The sequence below is a fragment of the Stigmatopora argus genome, chromosome 16 (genome assembly GCF_051989625.1).
Source record: "Stigmatopora argus isolate UIUO_Sarg chromosome 16, RoL_Sarg_1.0, whole genome shotgun sequence".
NCBI lineage: Eukaryota > Metazoa > Chordata > Actinopteri > Syngnathiformes > Syngnathidae > Stigmatopora > Stigmatopora argus.
Genome location: NC_135402.1, coordinates 8,269,145 through 8,295,396, shown reverse-complemented (window position 1 = coordinate 8,295,396; position 26,252 = coordinate 8,269,145). Strand labels below are relative to the sequence as shown.

At 39.7% G+C, this 26,252-nt stretch overlaps 1 protein-coding gene across 1 annotated transcript; it reads right to left on the bottom strand.

Annotated features, from left to right (window-relative positions):
• Positions 1-940: 940 nt before the first annotated feature.
• On the bottom strand, positions 941-26,021 carry cplane1 (ciliogenesis and planar polarity effector 1). The gene is made up of 47 exons (XM_077623562.1): positions 25,876-26,021; positions 24,862-25,007; positions 24,628-24,763; positions 24,438-24,557; positions 24,088-24,320; positions 23,902-24,005; positions 22,973-23,129; positions 22,793-22,896; positions 22,539-22,721; positions 21,958-22,204; positions 20,448-21,181; positions 19,515-19,699; positions 19,075-19,155; positions 18,836-19,000; positions 18,333-18,488; positions 17,735-17,966; positions 17,530-17,657; positions 17,148-17,365; positions 16,715-16,879; positions 16,488-16,629; positions 15,671-15,768; positions 15,456-15,605; positions 15,263-15,374; positions 14,660-14,909; positions 13,555-14,523; positions 13,159-13,307; positions 12,998-13,080; positions 12,590-12,636; positions 11,882-12,155; positions 11,453-11,803; positions 9,580-10,062; positions 9,138-9,307; positions 8,997-9,063; positions 8,868-8,922; positions 8,635-8,790; positions 8,289-8,449; positions 7,953-8,160; positions 6,224-6,567; positions 6,009-6,159; positions 5,479-5,628; positions 4,872-4,908; positions 4,499-4,624; positions 4,254-4,422; positions 4,122-4,171; positions 3,364-3,519; positions 2,593-2,714; positions 941-1,567 (listed from the first exon to the last, which is right to left on the bottom strand). Exons 2-47 carry the CDS (start codon positions 24,940-24,942, stop codon positions 1,350-1,352), a joined length of 8,877 nt encoding a protein of 2,958 aa, XP_077479688.1. The 5' UTR covers positions 24,943-25,007; positions 25,876-26,021; the 3' UTR covers positions 941-1,349.
• Positions 26,022-26,252: the final 231 nt, after the last annotated feature.

Below are 26,252 nucleotides of genomic sequence, written 5' to 3'. Positions count from 1 at the left end.
TTTCTGGAATGTAGGAGAAATGCAACACGGAAAAATAAAATTACTTCAGTGGAGAAAGAAAAAAATACGTGAAATATATCAAAATAAACAAATAATTTCATATGACTAAGATTTTTTTTAAATCCTGAAATCTATGTGGATAAAGGTCACTCTCAGGTCCAATTATAGAAACAGGCAAATTAATAAAATACACTGCTGCAGGAGGAATTGTTTTTTTATTATTGTCAAACTTAATGCCTTCTTAAAACCGAAAACATTTTGCTGAAGATTTTAAAGTGACATTTGGGACACAATACCAAAGTCAGAAGTAAAAAATTCAGGTAGAAAATTGGCCCAAAAATGTAAGAAAATCCAAAACAGTGGAGAGTACATATTTCACGGCACAACTTTTTCTCCAAATTTTACATTACAGCCTTACTCCAAAATGATTACATTTTGAATATTGTACACATAATGTGATTTTATTTTTGGGGCAAAAACAATAACGAACATTTTGAGCATCTCTACACTCTAAATGTAAATAAAAACTAGAGAGGTGTATCTCCATTATGGAAACTAATAAGACATACTTACAGGACTAAATAAAGGTTTCCCAATTTTGATATTTGGATTTCGTTTTTTGAACTCAAACCCTTTACCTATGGAAAAGTGCAGCAACTTTCTCCAATGCAAAAAAAGTGTATGCCCCCATTGCTAGTGTCTTTTACACCACAGATAAAATCTTCAGTTTTGCTCACAACGCAAAGACCCCAAAAAATAAATAAAAACAACAACCAATGATGACTTGTACCTCGAAGACTTCAAGTACGCATAAATCATGGGACCACAGTCAAAGTATAGAGAACATACCTGTGAACTTGTGTTTTTCCTGTATTTTTTTATGTTTTTTGATCATTTCAAATTGTGTACGCTGTATAACAACTTTTGTACAGGATTTTTTAAGTCAGTTTTTTGTTTTACCCATTGCTCTAATCCGGATTGTCTCGTTCTGTGGTAACAAACCAAAACATCATCGTCGCCGCTAATACTGTCATGCTTAAAGCATGATATGTGCACGCTCATTCCCCTTCCACACAGCGCGTCAGTAAGCAATGTACCCGGATAGTCAAGCTGTTAGCGTCATACAGTGACATCTACAGAATCTTGAAATTAGTGCATACAAAAGGCCCACTGACTGATTAGGAACTCCGTCCACTTTGGGGAAAATTTTAGACTTTTAAGTGCGCCCTATGTGAGCAAATGGGTTGCATTTGTGTGGTTTATTATCGCTACATAAGGGGAATTGCAATCATTAATAAGCGGAGATGTTGGCCGAGGTTGACAGGTATGAGAGAAGGAACAAATTCCTTTTAGAAGGTCTCCTCTGCAGTTGCCATCCTCTCAATGGCCGCCCAGTCGACCTCGCTGAGGTTGCCTCCGCTCTCTGACAGTTTGTCCAGCCAGTCCATAGCCGCCACTCCTCTGGCGCCACCGTCGCACTGGTGAATTCCATCACCTTGGTGTGTGATAAGGTGGTCCTCATGGGCCCTGGCGGAGGTGATTGGATGCACTCTCGAAACAGAAGTCCCTGATGAGTGTGAGACATCATCGTGAATGCATTGCATCTGTAAATGGTTTGCCCCGCTCGACCTCTTCTGCAATTTTGTTGTGTTAGCATGAAATGTGTGGTCAACTGCGAGACCGCATAAAAGGCAGGTATGTGCAGCTTTCCAAGATCATTTCCAAATGACTGAAATTTTGAGAGATGCTGCCTTATCAATTTCATCGTTCTACAACTCAATCATGATAAATTCTGATTCTGATGCAGACTGCAAAAAAATGTCATCAATTTTAACTGGATGCACTTAAATTCAGTATATTGAGCTTGGCGAAAAAGGTTGTGAATACTTATGTGCTGTTGATGTGATTTTTTTGTTGTTGCTGATTTTTTTAAAATAAATCTGAATTATGAAAAAAATGGAAAAATGAATGCGTATGGCCGTTTTTTAAAAACATTAAAAAGATTGTGATGTTGGCAAAAAATGGTGGAATCAGTATTGGAGGATGTTGTTTTGTGTTTTCCAGATCATTCACGTGACCCCAAACAAAAGGGAAAAACAATATGGAGTCACTTGATGTGGGGTAATAAAAATAATTAGAATCGCCCAGTGAAAAAGAATTCCAAAAACATGCATGAATTTTGATCAACTCGTTAGTCTGCAGTTAAAAATGAATGATTTCACACTGGTAAAATCTTGCACCAAGCAGACTCAACATAATCATCATTACAACAATTAAAGGTGCACTCAACTTTAGATCTTTGACATATTTTTCATAACATTTGATGCAATTTACCAGGTTGAATCAGGATGCCATTTTTGAGCAGCTTGTTATTCTTGGTGTTATTTGCAGAATTGCAGATTCTCATTCAAATGCAGCTGATCGGAGTGAATTTGGTTGCCATTTCAGAAGACCAACATTTTGTATGTTGTCTTTGTTTTTTGTTTTTTTTAAATAAATTATTAAACATCTGAGTGAACCTCCACCAAACCGTTGAGACTATAATTTTTCTAGGGGTTGTATGATTATGTATGTATGATATGTATAGGCTACCTGGTCGTTGTGGTAGCTCGTGGCTCCCGCTGTTTTCTGAAGCTCTTCCAGGGGCTTCGGCAGTCCAAGGACGCCGCTGGGCTTGTGTTTGGCCCTGTGGACGCTTTAGACTTTCATCTTTGCTGTAAAAGCCCATAGAGAAGATTTGAATTACCTCAAACTCAAGAAAGATCATTTAAAATGGCATGAACAAAATACATTAAAGGTGACATCTTTTCTTCTTTTTTTAATTACACAAAATTTCCAACAGTAAAGTATTTTAATGTTATAGGCAACATGTCACAAATAATAAAAGCATGTCCTAAATCTAACTCAGTGTTTCCCAACCCTTTCTGAGCTACGGCAAATTTTACATTGAAAAAATGTCAATAAAAGTATTTGAATATGTAATTTAGTTCATTCTAATAAGTAACATAAGGACTTAAGACTTGTAATATTACGATCTGAATATTGTTAGTCATATTTCAATTTTAATCCCGAAACATTACAATTTTAATTTCCCTTTGGCACACCTGACTATCGCTCACGGACCACCAGTGTACAACGGCACAGTAGTTAAACACACCTACCATCTGGATCCTATCAAAGACATTCTAAGTGGAGGTTATATTATATAAATTAGACAAATTGTGACTTCAAAACCCGGCAAAATTCATAAGCCGTTGCTCTCAGAACAGTGTTTTGGAAACATACTGGTATTCGAGTTCACTTGTATGTCCCTTTTAATCATTTAGGGCGGTGTTTGTTAATATGACGGAGGGGGGAAGTTACCTCTGATTTCCAGCAGTAGGGGGAGCAGACGTGGCCCTTAGAACGGGAACGTCAATGACTACACAATTAGAGCTGGTAATAGGCTTGGTGTGAAGTTTCTCTGCCAATGAGGTTGCGTCGCGGAGCCTCTGGTTGAATTGTTTCAAAATAATTGCCCTGTCGAGCCAAAAAAACAACAACAGGAAAATGTCATATATTATATAAACCTGTTTGGTAGCCCATTATAAGGGACAAAATAAGCAAGCACTCGTAATTACAACAGTAGGCAAGTTTGAGTCCTCAATTACCGTATTTTTGGACTATAAGTCACGGGGACAGCAATATTAAATTTGAATAGAAACCAAGAACATCAGAATAACAATAGAAAATGGAGAACAACAGGCTAAATAGGTGTCTGTTAACATGTTTTTCAGATAACTATAGCCTAAAAAACAGGCAGTCAGTGGTCAGAGAGAAAAAAATATACATGTTTAAGTGACAAGCCCAGCCAAGCTATTTGAAAATTGCAACTTATACTCTGGAAAATATAGTACTTTCTTTACATGCATATTTTAGGAAACTAAAAGAGTATCGAGAGTACAAGAAGAACCAGAAAATGGTCAACAATGTGGCTTGAAGAGGATGGTAAATTGATCAATAGATTAAATGAGCGTTTTCTCTTTTCTACACGGTTCATACGCAGATGTTAAATACACCATTCCAGTTACGCAGTAATATATATGAATAAGATTTAAAAAATTAAAAAAAATAAAACGTACTTTTGCTTTTCCTGCGTGATTCTCCTACCGGTTGCTTGGCTGGTAGATTTCTGTAAAGTAGGATAAAGGTTAGTAACTAGATAGCTGTATTAAATGTGGTGGAATATTTTTGATAGCAAGTGAATGACTGACTGATGTCCTGGAAAATGGCTGGATCTCCCTCTCACGGAGGCTGGCTCTCTGTTTTTGATACACAGAATGTCTCTCTCTCTGCTTGCATTTCATCCACATCCTCAGTTCCCGTCTCTCGTCATCCTCGTCAGGATGCGAGCGCCTCGGGGAAATCTCCTGTTGCTCATTCCTGCTTTGTCAGAGTCAAATTGTCCCTCAGCTCCTTCATCCTCACAAACTACTCCATCAACGAGTGGAAATCGTACCTGCAGTCGAGCGGGTATAAAGATGCATCCAGGTCAGTTTGGGATATATAACCTTCTCGAACCAAACCTTCCAGGATCTCTGCTGTATCCGACAACCCTGTCTGGTCCAGACTCTCATTACCTGTCCTGAAGATTTAAAAAAACGGAAAAAATGTCAATATATATAGTTGTTAAAATAAGACATAACAAAGGCTCCAAAACACATGGGTAAATGTCACCAAATAAACTATGATTTGATCAGGGATGCATATATTTTTGTATCACGTGTGGGTGTGCTTCTAAATGACACTAATAATGTTCAAATGTTTACATCCCAAACAATTAATGAACAAGAATTAATGGAAAATAACACAGAGACTTTGAAGCCACATACTCATCAAATGTGTCTAATGTTCCAGTTGGCATGTGATCTGTAGGAAGAGAAAATTATTACAACATTAAGTCATTGAAGCGATTTAATACATTTAACTTGGGATGTCCCTGATCCTATCATGTGATCAATAATCTGGCCTGATTACAAAATGTTCAGAGGATCGGAATCGGGTGAAAAAAAATCGTCTTTTTTCATTTTATGGCTACAAACCAACTAAATATTCCAGATGGACTTCCAAAATAAATAATCTATGTTTTAAACTGTCTGTAACTCTGTCAGATGTAAAATGTTTTTTTTCTTTCTTAATACGTTAGCAAGGGGACTTTGTATCAGCAGATCGGCAAAATTAGGGGACTCGGATCGAGGTCGAAAAATGTGATCAGGACGTCCCTATATTTAACTCATTAGCTCCCATTGAGAGATAGATACTGTACATCAAATCCATTCGAACTGACCCATTCTGACTGGGAGATTCAAAATGTAAGAGAAATCTGTCACCGTCAATGGCACTCAATGAGAAAATGGCAAGTAGCACATTAAATAGCTAGAACAGCAGCTGTGGGGCACCACGCATTATTGAGAAAATCTCATGATGTTGAGTTTTTACTCATGTTCTGGTGAACGTGACGTGGCTGAGAGGAAGACGGATGTGGAGCTGGGCTGTGGTAGACATTGCGAAACACGTCTTCCTTGTCCTCCTCTTCCTCCTTGACAATGTCATGTTCCAATACAGCGTGAAGTTGAGGCTGTGGGGCTCCTTAGAGGCAGTCAAGAAGCAAAAATTATTAAAAACAAAGAGGTTTATGCTTAACTTTTAGTATGTTTGTGTCTTTTGGAAACCAAAAATGCTTAGTGTGACAACACATAACAATGACAACAAGCAAAATGTAACCTACTCAGACAAAGATTGGAGACTCAGATAAACCATTGTAGCTAAATAATAATAAAAATAAGCTAATTTATGTAAAAGTATTGAAACAATACACTTCAATGGATAATAGGCATCCAATCTACTTCAATTGGTGAGGCAAGGGTAATTCACTGCCAGCCCCTCAAGCCCTAACATTTCAAAATGAATGGATGTCTATTACCAACATTGGGGGGCCTTTGATCTAAAAATATATATATTTTGCTTACTAATTTCAGGGGGGTTCTTTCTCATACTGTTGTGATTGTATTTTGGCTGTGATTTGGGCTTTTCCGCTGGTAGGGACAGTCTTACGGTTTTTCTTACAGCGGGCTTCACATTCGGTGGTGAGGCTGGGCAGACTTGTTTTGGCTTATGGTACTACAGGAGAACAAAAACATGCTTTAGTTTCTTAATTAATTTACAAGAATATGCAGTACTGTACCTCCTTTTCCATTTTGGACTTTGGCAAGTCCTTCTCAAGACAGTCAGCAATGTTCTGCAGCACAGCCAATTGGGAATCCAGCTTGGACAAGTGGGACGAGAACCAGACGGAGGCGGTTTGAGGGGGGTGATGGTTAGGTACGTCTATTCTCGGGGTCTTGGTCCCTTTCGAAAGCTCAGAGTCTGTTGAATCTTCACTGTAATGTGCGTAGATTTGTCTCAGTTCTCGATTGGGATGTTTATCGCTTGGCATCTTTGTGCCTGTGCTGAGCTCAGACTCTGGTAGCTCCTCATAGGAGACTCTTTCTGGTTCCCTGTTGGGCTCAGTGGTGGCCTCGTGGATCTCTACAACATAACACATGTTCAGTGGTGCTTTGAGTTCAATAATTCAATGCATGAGGAACCTGGTATTTCAAACATTTGTACTTGAAATCAGCTTTTTCAATTGTAATGAAAAGAAATGACATATTTTAAGAATAGCTCATTAAAAATCGACCTCTTCATGATGTTTTTACAGAACACAGACTGTTTTCCACTGAAACTACTAATAGACAGGTGTCTATTACCTCCAGTGCCCCCTTTTGTCATTTTGACATGGGGTACCGTGGTTAATTAGTATAGACCAGGGGTCGGGAACCTTTTTGACGAAGAGAGCCACAAACAATTCATATTTTCAAATGTTATTCCTTGTGAGCCATACTACGAATTTAAAAGTCAAAATACATACATGTAAACGAGTGCCTTTTCCATTTTTTTTTTGTAATTTCACCACTTTTAAGGTGGAAAAAACTAAATATTTTTTAAAAAATTCTTATGCTGTTGCTAATCAATGAGAGGGTGCATTCCAGAAGAATCTACTGCAAAAAAATGAAGATTAAAGCCAAAAAAAGAAGATTAAAGCAGTTCTAAATGTAATATCTCAGTTCTGTCAACAGCGATTTCCATATTTTAGCTCACAGGTTAGCAAAGAGCCAGATGCACCCATCAAAAGAGCCACATGTGGCTCCCGAGCCATAGGTTCCCTACCCCTGGTATAGACAAATGAACAAAAACTTATGGTATATTTGTAATGATTCATTTATTTTCTGTACCCCTTATCCTCATCGACGCGAGGGGTGCTGGAGCCTATTCCAGTTAACTAAGGGCACCCTGAATTTGTGGCTGGCCAATCGCAGGGCACAAGGAGGCGGACAACCCTTCACGGACACAAGGGGGAATTTAGAGTGGTCAACCGGCATTCTGGGAGGGTGTGGGCAGAAACTAGAATACCCGGAGAAAACCCATGCAAGCCTGGGGAGACCATGCAAACTCAAGGAGGCGAACAACCATTCGTGCTCACACTCGTACCTAGGGGGAATTTAGAGTGGTCGAACCGGCAGTTTGGGAGTGTGTGGGCGGAAACTAGAATACCCGGAGAAAACCCACGCAAGCCTGGGGAGACCATGCAAACTCAAGGAGGCGAACAACCATTCGTGCTCACTCGTGCCTAGGGGGAATTTAGAGTGGTTGAAACGGCATTTTGTGGGGTTGTGGGCGGAAATTAGAATACCCAGAGAAAACCCACACAACCCATGCAAACTCAACACAGGAAGATTGGAACCCAGCTAGGATTGAACCCTTCATTTCAAAACTGTGAGGCCGACATGCTAGGCCACTTTTATAATAATTACAATCAAATCTAATTGGATAATTCCACACTAATGTGATCCTGTGATATTTCAAATCCATACCTGTTTGAGAGACAGTTTTAGGATTTTTATCATTGGCAGGGGGAGCACTCTTGATGATGGAGCTGGCGAGCATGTGAATTTGAGCAGAAGTGAGTACAGGAGGGGTGGTAGAAGCGTCTCTGTTTTCAGTGCTGGAAGGAGGCAAATCCCAACGTGATGTCTCCTCCTCGATGTCCAGGACACGCAAGTAGTTGCGCCCACGCTTATCCTGTCAGAAATTACATCAGCGTTAGTACATTACTAAACATTCTATCTTTTGTTTCCTAATGGTGGCAAATATTTCTCTCATATCTATTCAGCCAACATTTATGTGGATTTACTGATCTAGTATTTTACCAGATTATTTTTTTCTTGTACTGGAGTGATATCCGCAAATGGAGAAGGGCTCTCTCTGTTCAGTTTCTCAGGTGTGTGTTCTTCTACCTTGTCTGAAGAATTAATGAATGACTGTGACGGCGTGGTAGTCACTGCTTTGTCCAAAAGAATGGGAGAACATTCTGAAAGAATTTAAAAAATATATATTTAATGATAGTACCATGTACCACTTGACAGTCCAGCTGTAATCTTGGGAATTTATGGCACACACGTGAATATATTTTACAGGAAAACTACATAACACAGTGAATTATAAACTGCAGGTATCTATGTGAATGAATGGCCTTAAATGGGAGAAAAGGCTTACTTGGCTCCGTGTTGGTGAAAGCATCAAAGCACTCCGGGGGGTTTTTAAACGTGGAAGCGAAGGCATGGAGCTCAGCTGAAGTCACTCTCACCTTGTCTAGTAACATGCGACCAGTCAACACAGGTGGACTAGTTCCTGAAGAACTTTGAATGGTCGCTGACAACAGAAGCAGCACATTGTCAACATGATAGAGTTATATCCTAAAGCTACAATCACCAATTTTTGTTACAAACCGGTTTGAGTTTCAGATTCTCGTGTGGGGATTATTTCCTCTGGGTCCTCTTGTGGCTAATCAAATATTACAATTGATAATAAGAAGGTGTCCATTGTTTTTGATTTGGGAAAAAAATAAAAAACGCTACCTTTTGTGTCGCTTTGATGGATTCATTTGGCAGCTTTGCACTCAGTTTACGTTCTCTTCTCTTTTGCCTGTAACCAGACAGTCAGTTAAATGGCTATTCTGTGTAAAGTAGTTGTCAATATTGCCCTTCAGGTTACTGTACCTTTTGCTGGAGGAATACGTAGTGCCTCGGTGTGTTTCGGCAGAGTCGTTGACTCTGAGCAGCTGCAACCGAGCCTCTTCAGAGTTACGCCTCACCGCCACCAAACCCGCTAATTCCTCTAGGGAGATAAGGCGAGCCTTCTGGGAAGCGTGATGTGCTGGGATGGACATCTAGGGAGCACAAATTATCTGAAGCCTATTAAAGAAGTGGGAACTAACAATGTTAGACTACTTAAAAGGTGGTTTCCAATTACCGTAAGAAAAAAAAGAGAAAACCCATGCAAACTCCACACATTGAAGACCGACTTGGGATCGAACCCTAGACCCCAGAACTGTGAGGCCAATGCGCAAAACACTCATCCACCGGACTGCATTAAATTTTACTACTATTTCATAATAATTGATGCACAAATGCCCACTAAGAATAAATAAAACATGCTCACCTTTCTCGGCTCAGTGTTTAAACATAGAAGCTGGAGTTTGGGTGCTTCATTCACTGGCGCTGTGGGGACAAGGAAAGGCTGGAAAGGAGAACGTGCTGGAGGTACTTTGGGGTTGATATGCTGCTGCTGCTGTGTGCCTGGATGAAAGTAGAGCTGACGATGGTCATGGGCCGCCCCGGACGGGGGATTATGGTGATGAGAACTCCTTGTCGAGGACTCGGTGGGAGTTCCCCGGCTTAACGGAAGGTGTCTTTTTTGGGCCAATGGCACGCTTTTCGTCTTTTGCTTGTCTCTCTTTTTATTGCTGTCCAGCTGGAGTAACTTGAGGCCAGAGGCTTGAGAGAATTTGTCTATATTAATATGACCACGAGAGGGCGCTAGCCTATTAGTGTTAGCGGTGATTAGAAGCCCTTCAGCTGATGGCGTTAAACTCGTCTGTTCCTGCGAGTAAACATCCGATGGCACAGAGTGGGGACGAAATTCCTGAAAAAGACAAAGAAAACGCTTGATTATGAGTTTGTCACGAGACAATTGGGCAGAAATTCATGTTTACAGGTTCAATTGAGCGTGGGACTATTAATATAAACAAAGCGTCACCTAGCGTCATCTTTAAACAAACAGCCCCATTTGAAAGACGTCAACGCACAAGCCTTTTCTGACATTTTAGCAAAAGACGTTACACGGCACAGCTTTAAACGGAACTAATTGGGATAAATCTCGCGGTGGATAATTGCACACGGAGCTGACATCCTCATACTTTCAAGATCGCTTTTTGTAACTCGACCAACATCTTACTTATTTGATCATACAAAGCACAACGCAACAAGGTTTAGGTGGGCTAACAGCCTAGTTGAGGCAAAAACAAAAACAAAAAAATATATTTTAATATTATAATTAATTATTATTTATTATTATTTATTATTTTTTAGTGACACTATGCGTGCAGTGGTTCAAACTCACCATAAATGTTGTTTTTTAAATGAATTACATGGATAGAAATACGTTTTTTAAAGGCACATATAATGCAAATATAAATAATTCTAAATAAAATGAATACTTCAAAAAATAACAAGTTGCAATAAAAAAGAAAAAAAGAAAATGAAAGACAAATTCAAAGCGTGGCAAATGTCTATTTTAGCTCTGGGAATTTTATTGAATTAGTTTTGGATTTGTTTAATTTTAAGAAATTTTAGTTTTTGTCTTACATTGACATCAATAGACGTCCAATTGGTTTAAACTTAGGAAGTGTTTTCAAGATCAATTTCCCTTTTTCACAAACTACAACACATACTCTGTGAGCTGGGCTGGCAGTGATTGAGTTAATGTAACTCATTCAATAACTTTTGAATAGTTGTCCATTGAAAAATCCTTCATTTTGCCAATGGTTCGACAAATAATGAAAATAAAACTGGTAATAGAGGGCAACATTTTCTGTTACATCACGACAAGATCTTGAAAATATTGACTGTTTCTTTTGGAGAACGTTGTAATCCAGAGAACAAAAGACCGAAATTCTTCAACATAATAAAACATTGATTTTCAAAATAAAATAAAATCAATACGCTGAACTGTTATTCATGTGATAATGCGGCCCAATCAACACAACATTCAAAACGTATGGTCATCAACAAATGAGGTCTGGTCAATAGTCTAACAGTATGTGGACTATTATTATTTAATCACTATTTTTTTCTATATTTTGTCAATACTGCATTTGCAAGTGATTTTTCCACATGGGGAATGAATAAAATACTATTCTATTTAAGCCTTCCAGACCTAGTTTAATCCCTGGGTAAGACTAACAAATTACAAAGCCTAGATAGAAAGATCGATTCAATACGAAGCTTTCAACTACTGTGTAGCAAAAACATACCTGATATATGCCTTCTGCGCCACGAGAAGAAAAGGGAACATTGCCGACATGATCTGGTTCATTAGCGCCCTGTCTCGGATTCTGGCAGACATACGTGGGTGCAGATGCTGGTATAGATTGCGGATTGTTCAGTTGTGGATTTGGCATATGGATTTGTAATTGAGACACTACAGAAGGGTGCGCAGGCTGAGGATTATGTTGAGGTGGCACACTTGACATGCAAGGTGAAGAAGGTACAGGAGGATGCAAGGGGTTGGCATCAGCTTGAGGTAAGAAGGAATTCTGCTGGGCATGTTGCAGGTTGGAAAATGAAGCCCCCAAAACATCCATCAGGCTCATGTAGTTGATGTTCTGAAACACAAGACCAACATTTAGATTGGCATGTAAGCGTCAACGCATCCATAAAGGCAAATCAGTGAGCGTTGTTACCTGGACTAGTCGGTATAAATCTTCACCCAGACGCTGTTTCATTGGCTGAGCATGAGATGAGGATGACTGGCCAAGGCCACAGGGGTCAGGGGGAGGAGCGCTGGGTGTAGAAGTTTGAGGCTGGATACCCGTATGGTCTGGGAATGTGTTGGAGTAAAGCCTTAGTTTTGAATGGGGGGCTTCTGTGTGGAATGACACCTGAGGCTGGACAGGAGGAGGAGATTGAGGGATCGAACCAGTCGGTGCGCCAATCACTGGATTGCTTTCGGCCTGACTGAAATGACAAGAAAGTTGAAAGTGACAATGATTGTCATGTCAGCATCATCGGCAAGGGTTAAAAGTTTAATATTTCAGATGGAAAATTTAGACAGTAGATGGCAGATGGAAATCTGTTGATTATTGATCATGAAAAAGTTTGGGAGCTCCTGAAAATGTTAACATTTTCCTTTCTAAATCATCGGTTGTATGTGTCAGTTAAATATATTATGTAGAAGAAAAACAGTATAAATTCAGTGAAAAAAGGCTGGCTGGTATAGAAAGCTACCGAAGCATTATTTTTGCAAAATACCCCACTAAATAGTGATATAATTTTGGTGCTGACCACACAATCTATGATTAACAAAGCATAACCTTAAAAATTAGCTGGGGTGCCTAAACTTCGTCACATCAATGTACTTGTTAGCTACAATAAATGCATGAATAACTTACTGAGATATACAGCTGGACATTTCTATCAGTTCTTCAAGCTTTAAACTCTGAAAAAACACATGTTATATTGATGCTCATGCAACTAATATGTAATGTTCAAAATATTATGCCAAAATCTCATCAAATTTTGGAGATATTTGAGTCGTGAAACGACAATCCTGAGTTTAAACATTTATGTACCATGACTCATGATTATATTCAATTAAATATTGGTTAAACATGATTAGGAAAACATACAATTCTGTTTTCATCTAACACAATGTCCCAACTTCTTTGGAAACAGGGTTGTAAAAAAATATGAAGTAAATCTAACATGAGTCATTAACTATGTAAAAATGTGGTGGATTGGCACCCATACATGAAAACTGTACTGATTAGAAATAGCCACAATAAAGGCTTTATATCTACCGCTTGAGGGGAATTAAAGTTTTCAGACAGGATCTCGCTGGAGAAAGAGGACGACTGCTCCGTGCGCTGATCGCTGCTCTTGCCTTTAGAATAGAAAAAAAAATTATCATCATTTAGCATGTTTGAATACAGCTTACAAAACATTAAAATTAGTGCCATGCCTTCTCTTTCTGGAGTGACATCCAAATCATCAAAAAATGGTTGCTGTAAAATAGCACTTGGTATCAGAGCGCTTGCAGGAAGTTTTTCCTCATCGGGGAGAGGCGTCTTTCGAGACTTCTCTTCTTCTGGCTCATCTGTGAGAGAACAACTAAAAGAGATACAAAAAAATCTAATTAAAAAACAGTATATCTGCATATTCTCAGTCAGTTCATGAGCTGGAAAATCACAAAGCACATAAAGTCATGGACACCTAAGAATACTTTAAAGCAGGGGTCGGGAACCTATTTGACAGAGATCAGGGTTCAATGATGCAAAAAGGAATTGAAATGAGGAAAGGATAATATTGGCACTCTTTCATCGTTCGTACAAGTCTTACCACTCAAAAAAACACTCACATAGACTGTTCTTCCTGTTGGATGACATTATCATCACCAGCTAAAGTATTGTTAGCCGATCCGGGTTCACCGGTCTCAAAGTTGCTCTCTTTTTTCAGCGTCTTCTCCGCCTCGTATTGCAGCACAGGGGCATTAGTCCATCGTGCTTTGGAGAAGCCTGGCTGAAGAAGATGCATAAACCTGCTCTCCAGCAGGCTCAACGACGTGAGCAGCGCGGGTGCGGATGTTTTGACGCGGATGACAATCCCATCCTGGCATGATTCCTCCATCTTCGGCTTCTTATTGCCAGAATGTCCAAAGAAGGCCCTCTTGTCCGCCCAGCGCAACATCCACTCCAGAAGTCGGCCCAGCACTGGGAAGCGGGCCTCTAACTTAGGATCAATGACCTGTTGAAGTTCCACATTGCCTTCCATGACAGTCAAGGAGCCAAACGCCAAAGCGCTTTGATTACTGGGGGAACCGGAGTCTGCTTTTTTGCGTCGGAGGCTAAACAAACCCATTTGCCTCCCTGTCATAATGTCCGTCACAGCCAACCCAGATATGTTGCTTTTGGACTCAGAAGCATCATTCCAGACCGCTGAAATTTGCGACTCGGGGGTCGTACCGCCCTTTACGAGCCTGGGGCAGCATCCGGCTCGAAAAACTGGGAGCTCGTTACTGCATTCTTTCCTCGCTGGGTGGTGGCCATCTTTTTGGCGGCGGTGCATCGTGGTGAGCACGTCGAAGGTGAGCGAGTGCAGCTCCTTCTCGCGCAGAGTGGTGCAAAAGGACTTAAGCAAGGGAGGCTCACCCACTTCACCAATGTCCTTCTCCAGCATGTAGCTGAGGAATAGCTCGAGGAAGGCAAGATACTCGTCATCCTCCAGCTCAAACTCCCAGCTGCCAATGATGGGAAGGGAGGGAAGCAAAGCATCGTAAGTTGCCCTCTTCGTCAAAACCACGTTTTTTGTTGTATTAGTGTTCACCCCTCTGTGGAAGACAACACAGTAAACCATGGCATTAAAACTGTCTCCAATAATACATTTTTGTAAATTTCCATTTTTCATGAAGAGAAACCATACTTAAAATGAGTTAGATATCCCTACATTAATTGGATATTGCCTACCTAGGTATGGATGGGATGCTAGAGTCAGTCGAGGGACACATGGATATGTTCTCAGTACTTTTCCTGTCAGAACAGTCAGTTAAGTTGAAGTCCGCCACATGCTTGTCATCCTCATCTTCATGTTTTTCCCACAGATGGAGCTCCACGGGGGCCAAGTGTCTCAACAATCGACCCAGGTGCTTTCTTCTGAGCCTAAGTTTGTCTTGCATCAGACACTTCATTGATTTACCTGCTGGCTGTTTGTCATCCTCTTCTAGAAGACACACAGTGATAATGCTCACTTTTTATATTCACTTTCAACTTTCTTATCATAAGAATAACTTATAGTTTGAGGGACAACTAATTAAAAAAAAACATTGGGTTATATTGAGATGTTTCCTAATGAATGGGTTATACTACGAATTCAATTTCAGAATGGAAAATTATAAAAACATTCATGAATAAGACTGAAACAAAAATACATTTCAACAAATTTGGCATTTTGGCATTTGGCATCCACAGATAAAAACATTCATCCTCAAAACTAAGCCATATTTTGATTTTAATCCTTCAAAAATGTGTCCCAAAATATATATACTTTTAAATCAAAACTAAAATTTGTACCAAGAACGCTCATTTGCTTCAGATTTTGCCGCAGAGATTTATATTTCTCCCTGAGGGAGACTCTGACTGACTTCTCCTCCTCTGGGAAGGCAAGTACAAGCGTGTCTGCCACCTAGGAGAAAAACAATTGTTATTTTTTTGCAGGTGTAGAAGAAGGAAATACTGAGGATAAAAATATATATATAATAATAACCAAAGCAATTGGTGGCATTTCAGCCAACAGGCTGAGTAGGAGGTCCTGCAGAATTTCCTCGTCATTCAGGAAGTGAGAGAAAGGTAAATAGCGGTGGGCCCAGAGAAGAGCATCAATGCACAATGAACGCACTTGTGAATTATCACGGGCCTTTAAAGATACAAATACAAGATACAGTTAAGAGAAAACAACACTCCATCCATCATGGATGTTACCTTTTGCATTCTGGCAGTCTGATATTTCCTGCAGGCAATAGAAAGCTGATCCCTGACATGAAGCATCCAACATAAACCACACAGTTCCCTGAAACAGACTTGTGGAAGAAAATGTGAGGAAAAGACATTAGGCGAGATCTTATCAAACCTTTTTTTCACAACAAAAATCATTCCAGGAATCGACTTTTCCAAAGTACAGTGTTGCCTTCATGATTGTCACTATTAAAAATAATGAAACACTGTACATGATTTAATAACGTTCAGCCTCACAGACAACACTTTTGTAATGTCTTTTAAATTAAAAATTAGGCCATACAGAGACACATAGATCTGTTATCATTTCATTGTAAAAAAAAACTTGTCCTTTGCAAATAAAAATTATTATTATTATTTTAAAACTGATCATCCAACCACATTTTCTGAGGTATTAACGTTGCAAATTACAATGACAACCAGCTATTGTGATCACTAAAGTTTGATCAGTAACATGTAAAAGTCCATCAAGGTTTGAACAATTAAACTAATGCCATCATTAGCCTGTTATCGACATTTTTAGATTGTAACTGGCCTTAAGCTATGTAATTGCATTAAACACACCATGAACACATTTTCCTTTTAATCTGTTTTGTAAACTTCCACTGGGAGTGGCATGAGCAGCCTTATTTATAAGGAGCCTCATGTAATAAATGCCCCCCCAATTAATCTTAAAATGGCCTTAATATTCCAATCGATATTAAATCAACCTTTTTTTTCTATATATTGCATGCCTTATTATTTTTGTGATGTCAGATTTATATGATGATGACCGGTGTCTTACTAATTGTTTGAATGCAATCAGCCTCCAAATATTTGCTGTGCCCTTGTCTGAAGAATCTACCATGGCTGACTAACTTCATCAGGTTGTCTGGGAGAACCTTTTCCTTTAAGGGGACTGAAGGGTAAGGGTACCTGGTCTTAATCTAAAACAAAGTAAGAAACAATTTTAAGATGTCAAAATGAATACAAAACAGGACCTTTAACTAAAGCTAATACAAAAGACACTACCTTATGTAGAACGTGGCGGGCCCGCCGCAGGTTACTAACGTACCACTGAGCAGAAGAGTAGCAACAACGAGCAGACCTGAGCAAGAGTAGAATCCTCTGGAGTATGCCAGAAACGTTGCGCCGTATCACCATTTCTGCAAGCTGTCCTACTGTTCCCACGGGATCCTGAAAGACACACCGCATGTAAATTGTGATTGAATGTAAGGTTTATACACTACACTTCCAAAAACAAAAAAATAAAAATATATTTTCAATTATGTTTTTACTCCAATAATGCAATGTAAACCAAAAAAGGGAGTGGAAAAAAAGACACTGGCTATTTCTATAAAGTGCTTTACACATTTACATACATATAGTACATATGATACATTTGAGTTGAGATTTTTTTAAAGGACCTTTGGCAAACATGAGCATGAATTATTGTGGTGAGTACCTGCGTGTTAGGGGAAGGCTGAGGACAATACAGAGGCGGCGATGGTAAATACAGTCCACTGTGCACCAATGCAGAAAGTCCAGAGCACATGTCTTTGGCTGAATCCAGTAAGGAAGTCAATGGTGAAGTTAAAATGTCCACACCAGCTATTACAGATGCTTTTAGGATTGCTTGAGCAGACTCATGCAATGTATCCAAGTCTTGACCTTCCACAGGGTCTAAGCAAACAAATAGACAGGTGCACTGAAAGAAAGGTTAACGTGGGAATGGGTGTGTTTTGAATAAAAATGTTATGGTGGCCCTTAAGTACTAAAGTTTCTCCACTCTAGATTAAAGACTGCACTGTTTCACTATGTGTATGTATCTTGAAATGTTCATAAACCTGTAAATCTTGTATCATTCACATCGCTGTCCTCTTCCTTGTCAATATCCAGAAGACTCTGCAACTTTGCCTGAAAAATGCTTTCGGGGAATAAAGCCTTTGGAAGGTGAAACTCACGTCTGTTGATCCTATTTTTTTAAGGATAAAATGCATCTCACTGATAGCGATGAAAAGAACACAAAAAAATACACTATTGCACACTGACTTAGTGAAGTCCAAGTGGTCTGTACAGTAGTTCAAGTAAGCCAGGCTGATGGAGGCTGCGGTCTTCCAGTCCCGGAGTTTGGACGCCAGATACGCTGTCTCGGGGAGCAGACCTCCAAGCAAGAGAAGGTCCACGGCGTAATTCACAGTCCACTTCTCCGACATGTTCTGCTGGCGAACTGCCCGAGCCGTTGCCTTCTGGCACAATGGGACCAAGCGTCCCATATTTGAGGCTACACAAGAGGAAAATCATTTTAGATTGATCTGCTATGAGAACAAATTTTACACTAGATCTCCTTCCTGATTTAACCTACAAGCGAGAATAGAACTGGTAGCAAGGCAGACCTAACACCCAGGTGAATCATTATTTTTACCCATTCAGTAAAATGTCTCTCTAAAACATTGTATGTACTTTATAAAATACTACTTTTTGTTTGAAGTACCTCTTCTGTTATGTTTACGATTTATCAAAGTGCTGATTATTTCAAAGACAGTGCAATCTTAGTTCACTGCAAATATACTGCACTCATATCTCCAATTTGGCATACAAGTTATTGCGCCAAATTTTTAATCAAGTGTGAGGCATCATAAACACAGACCATGAGGTAGATGTAACGGAGGCAGGACAGCCACGTGGTGTGCAGGCAGGATGCCGAGCGGCTGATTGGTGAAATAGGAAGCCATGAACCTCGCCAGAGTTTGAATGACAGCAACAACTGTGTCGCTGTGAAGGTTGGTCGGCAGTAAAGAGTCAGCTGTAGAGAACAAAGTTAGATCTTCAGGACATTAGATAAACTGCTGCATTTTTACATGTTAAAGGTCTGTCAAATCACTTATCAAGTTGTTGTTGTTCTTGTGGACATTTACTTTGAACTCCTACTTCTCTGTCATTTGTGAACTGATTGTCTTGTTGGTAGCTTAGTAAATGGGCCAATATCTAGCGATCCTCAGAGCTTTATTTTCTTTTTTTTTGTATCAGGGTTGTGTAATTAATTGCAGCGGTATTAGCCAGTAGAAGGGAGCCAGCAGTAAGTATGACATTTGTCACTAGGGAGCAGGGCTTCAAATTTCTTGCTTGCTACGTCCAATCGTATTTACTCACCTTGCGTGCAATTCATCTGATTATTATGCTGTCCAGCATTGTGCAGTGCCAAGTGGACCATGTGTTCTCCCACCTCCACTGCTTCTCTAAGATGGTACTGGGACAAATGACTGTAAAGGAGAGCCAGACAAAGTCTTGTCTCCTGGAAGACGCCATTATGAGAACCTAAGCAGGATAAAAAATATTTGAACAATTTTAGAGTATACTGTATGTCCATTCATGATTAAGAGTGAACATACTTTTTTTACTCTCCTCCCAAATTTGGGTTCGCCATGTCTCAGTGCTGTGTTGGTACATCCCACAAAGGAAAAGTTCTTCACCTGAGAATACAATTCATATTTAAAATAGATTATGGTACAAGTAGGATGATTATTTATATTTTTCTTCTATCAAGTGGAACAACAGAATCCATACACAGTCAATCCCAGCAATGTGATATCATAGGTTGCATTCTACATACTTTTTGATATTAACATCTTTAGTTAAACCTTGGAAACATGGAATTTCTATAATATATGTTCTGAGAAAATTGGGTGTACCTTGAAATTTACAAGCAAAAATAGACATCCAATAGATAGGGTTACAACTATTAAACTGAAATTAGGCTGCCTGCACTGTAAAGGGAGCCTTAGTTACAAATTACAAGTGGCAACTAGAATATCTTTGGATTCTTTCTTACCCCTGTGATTAAGAAGTGTAGGACCATCCCCAAGATTCTCTCCTGTCTCCTGCAGAGCTGATTGAATGTCTGACATGATGACTAATAATGAGTCTTCATCTCCTCCCTCCGCTTCCTCATCCTCCTTTAAGCCTTCTTTGTACGTTAGGGCGAACTCGTAGACAGACTGCCACACTCCAAATAGTCTGCAGCCCATAAAAAAATTAAAAATTGAGAAAACATTTTGCGTGCAAGAAAAGTCTAAACATTACCTCTGCCAAAGAGTGATCTAACCATCATCAGGAATGAGTAAAATCCACATTGCAAGTCATCAACTGATTATAGGGATTTACCTCATAAGTATTACAGGTGCTTCCACCTGAGTATGGTATAATAACCTGTGCATACCCTAGAACTGTCGAAAGTCAGCCAATAGTCACAAATAGGAAAAAGAGTGTTTATATTTCCATTCACACCAATGGATAATTCTGAGTCTTTAATGAACTTTATCTGACATTTGGTGGAGAAAACTCTAGTTGACACAAAGACTACTAACAAGCATTCTCGCTAAAATCTATAGACAAATTGTTGTGAACGTAGAATGCTTATTTCCAACTTGAAAATACTAAACCATCTTAAAAATAATTGTTGAGGCATTTATTTGAGCTCAAACTGTTTGTTAAACTGTATATGAATACTCATCACTGCCATTGACTGTAACAAATCGATAGGCCAATCCCTCACTGCCAGCCCTCCCACTTCAAAAGGATAGCACTAATTTTATGTAGCTAATGAGTTAATGTTGATGTTTTTTTTTTTTTTTTTAAAGCTCAATTTGGAGAGGCATGTCTTTCACTGAACAGCAACGTTTAATATTCAGAATGTGAATATCAACAAACCTGTGTAATCTCGCCTTGGCAGAGGCCTGTTATCAATTTTAATAAGAAGTCAAACCTGCTAGATGGTCGCTGGGGTAGGAGCGGACGCTGATGAAAAAAAGCGGATTGGTTTCCCCCGTAATCCTGAAATAGGGGGGCATGGTGCACATCTGAGGTCAATAGCTGAGGGTCCTTCTCTCCTGATGACCAGACGTTTCTTTGCTCTAGGCTGTAGGTGTAATCAAGGACCTCAGAGGTCAGCTGGAGGATGAGCACAGCTCTGGATAGTCTCTCCAGACCAGATCGTGGATAGGACTCTGACAAAGGGGCTAGCAGCTGGTGGACCAAACGCTTACTGAGTTCTACCACTGGCCCAAGGCCAGCAGGACCGTCCGAGTGAGCGTTGTCCCATGGAAGGAATAAAAAGAGCCTTTTGAGAAAGTCAAGAATACAAGGAGATTTGGCAGGGATGCTCTGTCCAGAATGGGGTGAACCGCTTGACATCAACTGGAACAAAGCATTAAGCTGTGCCACACAGAAGATGGTGTATTTGAGCAAGTGAGCTCGGTTTTCCACTGCGGCTCCTAGAGACATGCAGAGAGCCCAGACCGTCAAAAGCCCATTCTGGACCTTCTCAAGTTCCTGAATAAAACGATGCTCGGCACTCTCAGGGTCATCTTCGTCATATCGGTTGAAGTTGGTTTCAGTGTCTACATCATGGGAAGTGTCAAAAAACTCTAATCGTTCACTGTCTGACAGCTGTGAACCAGGTGGTGGGCCATCCATATTGAAGTAATCTTCAAGAAAGGACTGCAAAAATGACACAGTGCATGATATAATGCATAAGATCTGGAGAGGGCTAAAAATAACTTCAGCGATAAGGTGGGAAGTTTGGTAAGGTTAAAGTTTCTAAAACGTGCTTAAGTGAGCTGAACGTTACGGTATTTAAATGGATTGCATGCATTAAGGTAAAAACTATATTATTATTTTTATGTGCATCTACCGATTTTTTGGACTTTAAGTCACACTTATTTTCATAGTTTGGCTGGGCCTGTGACTTAAATGTGTGTTTTATTCTCTCTGACCACTGACAACCGATTGTGATTTTTAGTTATACTTAGTTGAAAATGTTTGTTAATATTATTTTAACAGATGACTTAATTCTCCTGTTGTTCTCCATTTTACTATTGTTACTTTAACATATGTTTATTCTTGGTTAATGATCAAATAAAAATTTGACTTATACTCTAGTGCGAAATATTTTTCCTCTTCTTTGTGCATTGTTTGTTTGGTGCGACTGATAGGCCAAAAAATATGATACTCATCTTACTAAAATTAAAACAGTGCAATATGTAGTTGTGACTAGATATACTTACGGATTATTTTACTATCTTAACTTGGTAACTACCATTGATTGCGAGAGATGTCCAATTCATTTTGCCTGGGGGGCTGGCAGCAATCTTTCCAGTAAAAATGCATTTGACGTCTCTCGCCACCAATGACAACTAATGAAATAATATACATAAAAATGTAAACAAATACATTTTAAAAAGCAGATCAGGGGATCAGATTGGGGAAACCCCTACCTGTGACACATCCAGAATCTGGCAGGTCTTCTGAAGGTCCTTACTGGTTTTACTCAACAGGACTTTCACCAGCATGGCAGGAGACGGCCTGTTGAGGACCCTCAGTACGGTGGCCATGTAGCCATCGGATACAATGCAGTGCAAGAGACGGGGGTGCCACGTGACGGAATAACGCTGCCTCATCTCATCCCGAGCCGACACACTGGAGCTGGACAGCTGGCTCTCTGCATTCCCGGTTGAAGGTCTCCTTGATTTATATAAAAAAAGGTAAAATTAAATAAATAAATAAATAAATAAAAAGACTAATGTACAATGGTTACTATTTTATTATTCAACTTCAATAATTAAATTATACAGAGTAAGAAACAGACAGGTGGTGCATGACGATATTTCTCAGATTTTCTCATTCACGACCCCATTTGCAAGTGAAAACTCTTATAAATCACAACCTTAAATGAAATATTCTCAGGAGAAAAAGGTTATCCTATATCAAGATGTCACTTTTTTTTTAAGATTCTCAGATTATTTTTTTAACAGCCATGTCGCCGAAACTGTGACATGTCCCTATAATAAAGACTAACCGATAAGTGACCAGTGGGTGAAGAGGGAGGAAGTGTTTTGGCCCAGCGTCGATTTGGCAACCAGAGGTGGTCAGTGTGAGGAGCCCACCAAGTCGAGCCAGGACAAGAAGAGCCCCTCTCTTCAGAACACAAGCTAGGAAAAGGCCATCATGCGACCAGCTTATGCTGCCTACCCAGTATGACCTGAATAAAAATGGAAAGAAGTTCGTTTTCAAGTTACGCAAAAAAATCCAGATCCTATAACGTTAGTCCACCTTGTGTATTTAGAAGGAATGTGCTCCGTTTTACACCCGCATCTCTCAAGACCAGTCGGTACAGAGACAAAATTCTGTGTGCTCATATAGAGAACCTGTGTAGCCTGCGTTCAAAAGAAACATTTTTACATTACAGAGAACATTTCATATAAGAGGCTGAGCATGTGTATATATGCTTACCTTGGGATGCCGCTGGTTCAGGACAATGGCGAGCAGTTGTCCGTCAGGAGAGAAGTCCACCACCAGCGCCCCCCTGGACTTGACCGCTTGGCAGGGTGGAGTGAGATGTGATAGGGGGTACGTTTTGGTGGCCCATTGTATGCTGTATCCCAATGAGCTAATGCCACAAAAAATATTAACAAATTTCACTGGAATGTTTATGTAAACCATGACATTAAATACACAGTGCCATCTAGCTGTTAGATATTTCAGCCATGTCAGATTCGTTATGTCCATTTTGCTTAAAGGGCTATTTAATTTTTTTTTAATCAGGTGCACCAAAGCAGAAAGAATGTAGTTTAATAATTTGACAAATATTAGATTTCTGATTTAGCTTTTTAAATGGGAAAAAAACATTTATAACTGACATTTCCAGGAAGTGAGCAGCCAGAATTGTTTTATCAAATCAAATGCAAGAATATTTCAAATAGTCCGGCGTCAATCGCGACATCAAATATACACAAAATTTCCTATGATATATATAAAATCCCAACTCAACAATTACAATATAACACATCATTACTCAACTAGACATGCTACTGAATATGTCAAATAAAAAGAGATGTGAAGGGGTCAACATTCCTAATTTTCTGAAGAGTTGTTAATGGTCTAATCAGTTATTCATACAGATTGAAAGGACTGAATTATTTGCTGACTTTTTTTTAACAATTTGAGACCATTTTTGTGCAATACTTGAAGTGGCCCACTTTCACCCAAACTAGTATCTTTAGTGGCCTCCAGATTAGTTGAGTTTGAGACTCCTCCCCTAACCCTGCCTAAGTGAAGCTGTGGTATCCAAAGTCAAGATTTCTTTAGTATGAAGCAGTAGCGATAGCCACTACTTTATCACGCACCTTGTAGGGGAAGCATGTTAGCAAATATTTACTCACCCAAACCTATCATGGTCATCAAGCCACTGAATTTTGAGGAAGGTGATGTTTAGCTTCTTCCCAGATGTGAACACAAATGCAGATAAGCAGATATCACCTGTAGCCTGAAATGAAAACCCAGCACTTATAATATTAGGGCCACACACACAACTTCTAGGAACACAAATCTCACTGGCAACTACAAACCTGGCTCTCCACAAAAACATTGCACTGGGCTGCTTCTTTGTCCTTCGAAATGGGCAGAGGGTTGTCTTGCGGTGGTTTAATTTCCGACCATCGTCCGTTTATTATGCCATCACGTGCTAAAATCAAATCTTCGATGTCTGTGCATTCCCATAGGAGAACTCGCCCATATGTGTTGACCAAAAGGACTCGCGTCCCTTCACCTGACACGTGCACTGACAGCCGTGCAGCTTTTCCTGAATAATAAAAAAATAATAACACAAAACAGTTCTAATGTTGCATCAAAAACAATAATTATAATTTTGTACGTAAAAATTAGGTAGGATACGCCATAACCAAAGATACTGGCCTACCTTTAGTACCAGTAATCATTTGAATGACTTCAGGGACTGCAGCAGCGGTCCTCAACAAGTCTTTGTCCATGTTCCATAAAAATACCTCACCAGAGGTTAGAAGTCCACAGAACCACATCCCTTGATCACACAAAAAAATGTTATTTTTGTCATAAGAGATACTTTTGATCCTTGACATTGAAATTTATACCATTGCGGGATGGCGCCATCGTCACCACGTTATTGAGCAAAGGATGGAGTTCAGGGGTTTTTTTCTTGGTGCGACCCGACACCATGTCGATCTTGCTGATCCGTTTATCATCGAACAGGAAGACGCACTCCTTCTCCTGTTGCATTGAGGAACATTCAAACAAACAAATTTGAGGGAAAGGCAAAATGAAAATAATTGGGTCACAAAGGTCTGCATGCAGGGGTGGCTTTGTACCTGTCCAAGCCAGCAGAATCGTGGCCATGGCTTCTTTCGTTTGATGCTGGACGACAAGACGACGTCTAGCTTTAGCTCCATGTTTGGAGTCACACGACATCAGTGTCTATCAGGAAACCATTCTTTGAATATTTAACAGAAAGCCACTGGAAAGGAAGACGATGATAATTTCTCATATTAATAAAATGACACGACATACAATTCAAATGGCTGTGTGTAAATACAACCCTAATTCCATCCTCATCCTCATCCACATTCACATCCATCCTCATCCTCCCTCATCGTCATCCTCCCTCAACCTCATCCTCATCATCCTCATTCTCATCCTCCCTCATCCTCATCCATTTTCATCCATCCTCATCCATCCTCATCCATCCTCATCCATCCTCATCCATCCTCAACCATCCTCATCCATCCTCATCCATCCTTATCCATCCTCACCCTCCCTCATCCTCATTTATTGATTATTTATTTGTTTGTTTGTTCTTGTTATTTGTGCACGTCATGGTTTTCAATCTCATTATACTTGTATAATAACAGCAGTCTACTTATTTATGTTGTTGACTACTTATTATGTGGAGTTGGTAACCCTTGGTATGCGATGTGAGATAAGTAAGAAACTCAAAACCACTGTAATCTGGTTCACTGATTTGACCCAAATTGACCACAACGAGATGGCAGGTATTTTAGGGCATGCATCTGCATTTTTTACGGTGGAGTTAAGATACAAAAACACGACAACCCGACGGTGGAGCTACGTGGGGCTAACTTCAGCATCATGGATAAAACGCTCTCTTTTTCTTAGTGATCGCTGACATGGTGCCTGCGTCACTTTCGTGATAGTAGTAGGCACAATTTAGAACCCTTATACTCCAAAAATACTCGTTTAATCCCTTTGTTAGCTCGTTTTGTCATCCTTGACGAATACACGGTGCGGGTGACAACTTTAGCCAGCGAGCTAATTGTACCGAGAAAAGAAATCCTGGCACTTTCGTACACATCTGGCGTACTTACACGTTTTTTGATGAAACCTCGCGTTTCTTGAATGCCATATTTTTTTCCTCAATCGTGTTTGAGTCTGTTTAACTGAAGTTAATATAGCAAATGATTCGAAACTCCCTCCGTTTCAGATGCAAAAAAAATCCCATGATCCTCTCGGGGAAAGCCGTTGCCGTAGCAACGCTTGACCTGCGACGTCAGTGTTGACGCTTCATTAATTTTCTCTAATATGATAGAATTCATCTATACTATATCCTAAGACGGTTAAAGCACACATTATATTTTAGAACTAAATGTATCTAAAACAATGTAAGAATGTTTTTTTATGTATTCAAAAGGATTTTATGGAAATTAGATTTTGTAATGTTTATTTGGAAGTGGGAAGGAGAAAT

Excerpts from the sequence above, each read along its gene's own strand:
- cplane1 (XM_077623562.1), bottom strand. The coding sequence starts at position 24,942 with ATGGAGCTAAAGCTAGACGTCGTCTTGTCGTCCAGCATCAAACGAAAG. Across the intron at positions 24,764-24,861 it reads GATTCTGCTGGCTTGGACAG|GAGAAGGAGTGCGTCTTCCT; the intron begins GTACAAAGCCAC and ends TCAATGCAACAG. Across the intron at positions 13,081-13,158 it reads TGTCACTCCAGAAAGAGAAG|GCAAGAGCAGCGATCAGCGC; the intron begins GCATGGCACTAA and ends TCTATTCTAAAG.